Source organism: Chaetodon trifascialis, chromosome 11 (genome assembly GCF_039877785.1).
Source record: "Chaetodon trifascialis isolate fChaTrf1 chromosome 11, fChaTrf1.hap1, whole genome shotgun sequence".
Classification (NCBI taxonomy): Eukaryota; Metazoa; Chordata; class Actinopteri; order Chaetodontiformes; family Chaetodontidae; genus Chaetodon; species Chaetodon trifascialis.
The window spans coordinates 8,223,907-8,232,805 of NC_092066.1; the positions used below are offsets into that span (position 1 = coordinate 8,223,907).

General features: G+C 41.7%; 1 protein-coding gene across 1 annotated transcript; it reads left to right on the forward strand.

The window, feature by feature from the left end:
• The first annotated feature begins 226 nt into the window (after window positions 1–226).
• e2f5 (E2F transcription factor 5) lies at window positions 227–8,406 on the forward strand. The gene is made up of 8 exons (XM_070974684.1): window positions 227–484; window positions 2,008–2,117; window positions 2,423–2,584; window positions 3,137–3,245; window positions 3,666–3,990; window positions 6,108–6,245; window positions 6,731–6,772; window positions 7,230–8,406. Exons 1-8 carry the CDS (start codon window positions 356–358, stop codon window positions 7,304–7,306), a joined length of 1,092 nt encoding a protein of 363 aa, XP_070830785.1. The 5' UTR covers window positions 227–355; the 3' UTR covers window positions 7,307–8,406.
• The last annotated feature ends 493 nt before the right edge of the window (window positions 8,407–8,899 follow it).

Here is an 8,899-nt window from a genome sequence, read left to right on the forward strand (position 1 = left end):
ACTTGCTTTACTCTTTATTCGCTTTTTTTGTTTGTTTCTTTTCGGCTTCCATACTCAGAATGGGGGATTTGATTTATCAATACCTGTCCGTCCGGTTGTAAAGGGGAGGGCGGGCTCACATTTGGGTTGCGAGGGGGTGGGGGGACTGACAGGGAGGGCACGAGCGAGACAAGGGTTGCCGTGGCGACTGTAACCTAACGTAACGTCCGTTGATTTAAAACGCTGTAGGTGCTGCCGTCGTCCCGTTCAAACAACAGGAGACGTTATGGAGACGCGCAGAAATGTTCGTTATTTGTAGTTAAACACAGGCGGCGGACTAAAAATAAGTAGGACTCACTCACTTTGTAGAAAGAAGATGGAGTTTGAGACGACGGAAACGGCACGCTCGACACCGAGTCGCCATGAGAAAAGTTTGGGGCTCCTCACGATGAAGTTTGTCAGTCTGCTTCAAGAAGCTAAGGATGGCGTCCTTGATTTGAAAGTGGTCAGTGAAACGGCGAGAGCAGGCTCGGTGTTGTTGTTTGTGGGCTGCTTTTGGGGGGTGTTAATCGATGTTCTTCAGTGCCACCTTCCAGACGTGAACAAAGGGCTGTCAGTCACAAACGGGGCCAGTCAGGTGCATTGATTTGCTTAACAGGTGGACGAGCTAGCCGCCATTACCCAGGCCTCCCTGTTTGCGGGTTCAGTAACACCAACTCAAGCAGAAAAAAGCAGAACTCATTTGCAGCAGTGTGCTGTCAAATTGTTAATGCCAATAAACTAGTTTATACTTCACATTAAAAGTGAAGCCACGTGTCCCAAAGATGCTATTTCTCAAAGCACTGCTGTTCTCCCCGCTCTGCAGATAATAAAGTAAACTAACGTTAACAAAACAAACCCAAAGCCATGAGGCAGGTCCTGTGTTAATTATAACTGTGTGTGTAAAACTACATATATTATGGATCTTCTTTTGAAACAACCCAAGCAGAATTAGTGTAATCGAGTCAGATTGAAATTCAGTTGCTAATTTTAATCCAGAGTCTCTTGTAACCTCTGTTAATGACCTGTGGAGGTGCACAGTGGGACATTACGTTGCTTCACATTACATTACCTGTAATGCCTGGACATCTAGTTGAATACTATATGCTGGGGGGTTATGACCAGGGCGACCAAACAGTGATACATGGTTTGTGTTTTTAAGACAAGTAATAATTCACAATGAAGGAAAAACCAAGTTTAAGAGAAACGTCACAAAACAAAAAACAAACAAAAAAAAAACCTGATCAGACCCATCAGGTTTATCTTGTGACCTGCTGGGATGTCCTGACCTCCTGAACTCATCCTGTGGGTTAGAGCTGCAACAGTTTGTTGACTGATAGCAAATTAATCAGCAGCCGTGTTGATGGTTGTTTGCAGTCATTATTTCTGATGTTTCTTATAGATTCATTGTTATTGGAAACATTAGCTGCAGTATGCATCTGCCATCTCTCAAACCACACTGTTGTTCTTCTTGCTGTCTGCTATCAGCTACAGCTAAACTGCATACATTATGAGTGAATGGTGGCATTTTTAAACCCCTTCCATTGTGATAGACTGTTGTACTGTCTACCCAGCTGCCAGCGGTGTTTTGACTTTTGGATGTCTCTTTGCCAAACCTGTCCAAAGTGTCTTCCTCATGTCTACCTTCTTTTCATCACAGTGATGGGTAGTTTTCCCTCTCCTCTCTCCCGCCAAAGCTGGCTAATGTTTACACAGCAGGCCTCTTAGACCCTTTCCCTCCTCCTGCCTCCTCTGCTATTGTATAACTGTCCTCTTCTGCCAACGGGTTTTGTTTGCTGTTTGTGCAGCTTAATTTGCCAAATCCTTCATTTGTTGGCTTTGATAGAGTCTCACTTTTCACCTCAAGAAGTGTTTGCCACAGAAATTTCAGGTTTCCTGTTAATGCCTGATATAAGTGTCTTGTCGAAGGCTCACAGTAAGCTGCCAATGAGAAACACCCCTTATGGAAATGTCTGTGTGAATTAACAGGCTGCAGACAGCTTGGCAGTAAAGCAGAAGAGGAGGATATATGACATCACCAACGTATTGGAAGGAGTGGGCTTGATCGAGAAGAAAAACAAGAACATAATCCAGTGGAGGTTTGACATTTTTAAGGAAATTTTCACATTAGAATCTGTGAAATATTTACTTTCTCTCTGGTGTTTTAAGGTAAAAATCTCCAGAGCACTTCTTATGCTACTGTATATGAAAAGTCACGTCTCACCTTAGACCCAGCAGCTGATTAAAAAAAATACATGCTTTTCGCTGCCAAATCTAATTTTGAGTTGCTGTTAACGTGCCAAAATTGCCCATATAGAGCAAATACTGGCTAGTGTTAGCAAAACATAAATAGTATATGACTTGTGTTCAAACCTCACACTATCTCTTCTCACCTTGTTTTCAGGGGAGAGAACTCAGGCAGCCAAACGCAGGAGGTGGTGGAGCAGGTGAAAGTTTTGAAGGCCCAAATCTCAGAGCTGGAGGCCCAAGAGAAAGAACTGGACAACCAGAAGGCGTGGCTAGAGGAGGACATCAAACACCTTAGCCACGATCCCATCACCAGCACATATCCTTTAGTGTTATCTGCCATTAAATGTAGATGTTTTGCTTGTACTTATTTTTTGTTTAGTCCAATTCAGTGTCAGTGTTTTTCTGGATCTCCTTCCTCATTCATCTTTTTCTGTGCACATGCTGCACAAATTTTGCATGAATTTGTCATGCTTAGCAACTTAAAGGTGTACACACTCCCATTCCTACAAAAAGCAAAGGCACAGATTAAGTGTTAAAATATTTACTTGTGAGGCATCACCTTTGATGTCATATGTCACTTTGTGTGTTTTGTATTCTTGATTCTTCTCTCTTTCTACTGTTTGTAATTCCTCTTGGGGACCACATTTATTCATTTCGTGGGGAAAGAAAAACCCAGTTTGATTCTTTTAACATTGTTTGCATATTGAACAGAGACAATGATATAAAGGGAGGATTAAAAATATAATGGCTGTTGTCAGTCACAGTGAAATCACAGCCAGTTTAATCCTGACTTGTTTTTCCAGTTTATTTTCTCCATTTTCTTACCATAAGTAATCCTGCTTCTGTTTCCTTAATGCCACCCCCCCACTTACAGATTTGTGACACATGACGACATCTGCAGTGCTTTCAGCGGAGACACTCTTCTTGCTGTAGTGGCTCCTGCTGGGACGCAACTGGAGGTACCGCTACCTGAAATGGTTCGTCTCATAAGCTTTTTTTTTTTTTTTGCTTGTTCTGCACTCTGTTAATGACTCCTGATAGACATATCTGTCTTTTTAGCTGCTAAATCCTCCACTATGTTCACCAGCCAGTCTGTCTGTCTTTCTGTCTGTCACTTGGTGCTGTGCAGGTAATGTAGAACTTTTCTGCTGGAAACAATGGTCTGCTATGGATGGAAATGATGCTATGATTGTGTGAAAGTGAACCAGAACACCAAAGCTGGAGGTCATAAAACAAAAAAAAATGAGCTAAAATACTCTGTAGAACTGAGGCAAGCTGGGTTTGTGACTACAAGTGACCCCTTTCACTTACAAAAAGTCATGTAATCCATTGCGTATATAAAAGTATTTATTATAGCTGCAATGATCATAATGTATCCCCACTCCGCTCCCCATCAGGGTCAGAGTGGTCAGAAGAAGTACCAGGTGAACCTACGCAGCCACACGGCTCCCATCCAGGTCATGCTCATCAACAGGGATACAGACTCCGCAATACCTGTGGTGTTCTCCGTGCCACCCACCGACGACATCTGTCCAATGCCAACTCCACCCAATACACCTGCCAGCCTGCAGAGGTTCCCCCTCTCAACATCTCTGTACTCCACCTCCAACACTACCTCCTCCTACTGTAGCCTGGACTCTCGCTGCTCAGACCAGCAGATGGTGCTGCCAGAACATGGTGCTGTGCTGACGCCATCGTCCACCCCTCCTGATGTACAGATGGGTAAGGACAAGAACTGTAGGATTTTGTTCCTCCAGAAAATCACATGCAGTTGTTACTGATTTTTAATGGCTTCCTGTAGGCTGTGATAAACACAATTTATATGACAAAACCTTGGCTTTACACTCCAATTCAACATAATAGAAGATTAAAGGAATATAGCCAGTCGCAGCCTCTGTATCACAGAAATTCATTCTACAATAATCCCAAACTGCTGTCACTCTGGGGCAGTTTTCTTTCTCAAATCTTCCATCATGATCTTGCAGAAATAACATCCTCCACCCCAATGAGTCAGAAGAGGTCACTACCAGCTGTTCTTGACTGTTGGAGCTCACTGTTACTTTTGTCACTGATCATAACCTAATAGGATTTACTGCAGAAATGTTGTATTACACTGCGTTAGTTTTAGAATTAGTGTAGTTAATAAACTGGCAACTGAGTGTATATAGAGATTTTTTTTGTCTAGTAATACAGTTGCAAGCAAAGACACCTTTTCAAACCACTGTGTTGCATTCAGAGACACTCCCATATCCAAGCACTGAAAGTATTGCATTGCTGAGCTGTGTTGTCAGGATATCAAATCCTGAAGAAAGGTAGTAAAAAACACTGGCATTAGGAAACAATTAATGCACGTATTGGTTGATTATTGCTCCAAAACAAGGGAACTGTTATCTCCTTGCATAGACAGAGAGGTTAACAGGCGGATTTGCAGCACTGTAATAGATGATATGGAGGACACATTTCACATGACACCCTGCATTGCCCAATGTCACAATATAGACCGCAAGACTATAATTACATCCATTCCCACATCATGTCATGGGAACAGAGTAAACCTAGAATTCTCTATTTTCCGGTGTAAGAGACTTCCAGTATGTGTGAAAGACAAGCAACTTCCCTATTTGGCTCTAGGTTTATCAGAAAAGGATGACTCATTTGTCATAAGAGTTTGAGAATAGATTGAACTGGGTAATATGCTTTCATGTTGTAAAAATGAAACCCAGTCATACTTTCCTTTCAGAAAAAATGAGGAATTAACACCTACACAGTAGATGTTTTTGCTTGTATTCAGCACAATGTTGGAAACAGTGACAAACCAAGTATATTGTGTGTTTACACAATGACTTGGCTGGGAGATATGTCAGGTCTAGAGATGCTGGTCAGGCATTTTTAACCTTTTAGACAGACCCAGACAAGTCCTAGAGTTGTTATGCTAAGATAATGTAACCAGCTGCTGGCTGTATTTACCACACTGAAATATCAGTCTTCTCATCTAACTCTGAGCAATACAGTAAATATGCACATTTCCCTAAATGTCATAACTGTTGACTGAGTTCAGATTTCTGGACATCAGAGCACTTGAAGACTTGGGAGGTCTGTGAGTGCAGAGGGCTGTCCAAATCCACATTAGTCCTCAAGTGGACTTCAGAGACTCTGTTTGGTGTGCAGTCTTTAACAGACTTTGCTTGGAAAATTACTGATTGTCAGATTGTGAAATAGATGTCACAATGTTAAATAATGATGATGATAATAATATGCACCATATTTGGTTTTTAGGACACTTATTCTTCAGTTTTGGTTCTATAAGTTTGATGTAATAAGGTTTTACATGGAACATACAGAGCATGGATTGGCTGAATAACATGGATTTGTTATATTTGGCAAAAGTAGACAGGAAAAGGCTGGTTTTTCCACATACCATGGATCAGTAGTTGCTGGTATGCTGTTAGGAACCGTCCAGAGAAAAAAACACTTTGAATTAAGTGACAGGATCAGGAGTTTCAATTCATCTCCATTGAAACACTTGAGGGCTCAAGTCCCATCTCATAGCGCTGCCCAGCACTCGCATCACGGTACAGTACATATGAGAAAAATCAGTGAGGGCTCAGCGTGCAGGCCCAGAGGGTGCACATCTGGATTCAGTCCTCCTTTTAAGAACTTTGCTGTGTTCATTATAACACAGCTGATAGTCGAGGTTGTCTCTCTCCCACTGCTTCACATCCTCTCATAATCCCAGGTCCAGATAATTACACACTGTATTGTTGCTGGTTTAATTTTGTGAAGGGGCTCCACTATGTAGTTGCTAAATACTCTTGTTGCACCTCCCACACTCCCTGCAGAGTGTCACAGTCAGGAAGCAGCAGTGGTGGAGCAGCAGCAGATGGACCTGGTGGGCCCAGAGTTCCAGTCTGTGCTGGATGTGAGCAGCCTGCTGAAGCTCAATGCTGCTGGAGACCCCATGAGGGATGACAGGGAGGGTAAGGAACAGGGATGTGAACAGTTACACTGAACACAGTGTATTCTGTAATTGTATCCAGCAGTGAAGCTGGGGGGCAGTGTAATGCTTGCTCCACATTCGTTTCGGTTATGGTGAGTGCTGAAACGAAATGTGAGTACAATATACAATTGCAGTTTATTTTGCAATTGTATCCAGCAGTGAAGCTTGGGGGAAGTCTAATGTTTGCTTCACATTAATTTCAGCTATGATTCTGTAAAGGCTTTAAGATCCATTTATTCAGAGTTTTGGTCCCAAGCTTTAGTACTTGGACTGATAAGAGAAAGTGGCTGAATAATACAGATGGTTTGACCTGCTTTTTATCCTGCTTTGGTGCTTAGAAAATGATGCTATATGGTGCTGATGATTCACTATACTATACTATACTATACTATACTATACTATACTATACTATACTATACTATACTATACTATACTAATAGAAACATGTTGTTTTCAATTCTCTAGAAGGTGCTGTTGACCTGATTGATGAGCTAATGTCTACTGATGGTAAGCTTCTCAAAACCTGGATTAACAGTATACCTGAAATACTGCATCCACAAGTATTTACAATTACGGTATGTTTAAAGATAATCTAAGAGTCTGCAGCCCTGCCAGCAGCTCTGTGAGGTTGCACTCAAAGTACGCAAAGTGCTGTTTTGAGCTAAATGATAACATCAGCATACTAACATGCTCACAGTGACAATGCTAACTTGACATGTTTAGCAGGTATGATATTTAACATGTTCAACATTATAGTTTAGTGTGTTAGCATGCTAACATTTGCCGGTTAGCACTAAATACAAAGCACAGCTGTGGCTGATGGGAATGTCATTTGTTTTGCAGTATACACAAAATCTGTCGCCTTCAGTGTGACAAGATGCAGCGATATTTCACAGGTTAAGTGAAAACTGTGACCTGCTGGTGCCAGTAGAAAAGTCATTCATGCTCCTCTCTCCTCACACAGGTATAGACTACAGTTTCAACCTGGACGACAATGAGGGAGTGTGTGACCTGTTTGATGTGCGGATCCTCAATTACTGATGGCTAACAGCGCCTCTGCTGTGTGCTTATACAATGCTATGAAGCACTCTCTGCTTCTCTAAAGACGCTTCAAAGACCTTTCCCATTTTACTTATAATTGCACAAATGATACTTAAGCATGCCATTGTCACCTTTAAAAAAAACACCTTAAACTTCAGAGTTGTCTGCCAGACAACCTCAGTTTATTATGCTGGCTTTTGCCGTCAGCCAACGCAACACATAGTGCCTGAATTCCTTCACAATAAGATATTTATGTAGCCCTGAGTCATATGTGCATTGGGTTTTCAATGGTTTACTAAATAATACATACAAAGTAAATATCTACAGCATTGCAAAGAATTGAGTTGCCTGAGTGGAAGTAAGCCAGGGAAAATCCTTCAGCCTCCCACTGCACTTTTGCGTGTACATATTTTTCCACATCTGGTGGAAAGTCTGGAACTTGAAGACAATTTTGTTTATGAAACGTTGGGGTTGTGACAGTGTTTTGCTGCAGTTGATATTCACAGTAACCTGTAAGAGTTCAGTATTGGCGTCTTTCTAACATTTGATACAGGGTTGATGATCTAGTTCAGGGTATGTGAGACGTTCTTCATATGGAAAACTATTGTGTAAAAACCTAACCAATTCCATAGTTATATTTCAGAAAATAGCAGATTGTATTTAATGAGTGAATGTTTTGGTTGTGTTTTTTAACCTTGTTCTCATGTGAAAATGCCAGAAAGTTTTCTTTTCTAAATGATCGAGACACTGCCGTTTTAGGCCTCTTGAGTTTTTGTTTTGTTTTTCTTTGTTTTTTTAAAAAAAGAAAAAGTAATTACTGTTATATATTTGAATAATTAATATTTTTTACTTAATTTAAGACGAATCATTCTTGGTTTAAGTTTGTTGAAACTGAGGCTGGTTGACTGCCTTAATTGTTATTCGTAAAAAAAACGAATTAGCCATATTTCTGATCTGAAATATCAGATATTGAGCGCCTTAAGTGGCATTTTTGTATATTTATAGTTTTCTTTGATTACAGGTGGCCATTATTTTTGTTACATTTTGTTGTTTATTTGCACATTTTTTCAAGTTTTTCCAATAAATGTACTCAACTTTCGTCATGTGTTTTAGCCCTCAGTCTTAACACTTGGTCTTTCAGCCTTTTTAACTTAGTTCGATTTAGTTGGATTTTTAGCCTTTCTTAGCTCTTCAGTTTTTTTTTTAGCGTTGGGCCGGTCAAGGGAACTTTTTCTGGCATGCGAGCCGCCATGCCGTGGGGGGGGGCTGAGCTGGCTCGCCCCCCTGAAGATCGAGCCGACGCTCCCACAACCCTCGTCATCGGGGACTCCATCGTGAGGCACGTCTGCATGAGGGGGGCGTCCATCCTGTCCTTCCCCGGCGCCACCGTTATGGACACAGCGGAGAAAATCCGGGACATCCTGAGCTCGCATCCGCGAGCGAAAAGGATTATTATTCACGCAGGAGCGAACGACATCGCCAGGCAGCAGTCCGAACTTTTAAAACGGGACTTCGCCCACCTCTTAAACACCGTGTCACAGTCCCAGGTGAGTGTTTTCATCTCCGGCCCTACCCCCACCTGTGGCAGAGGGA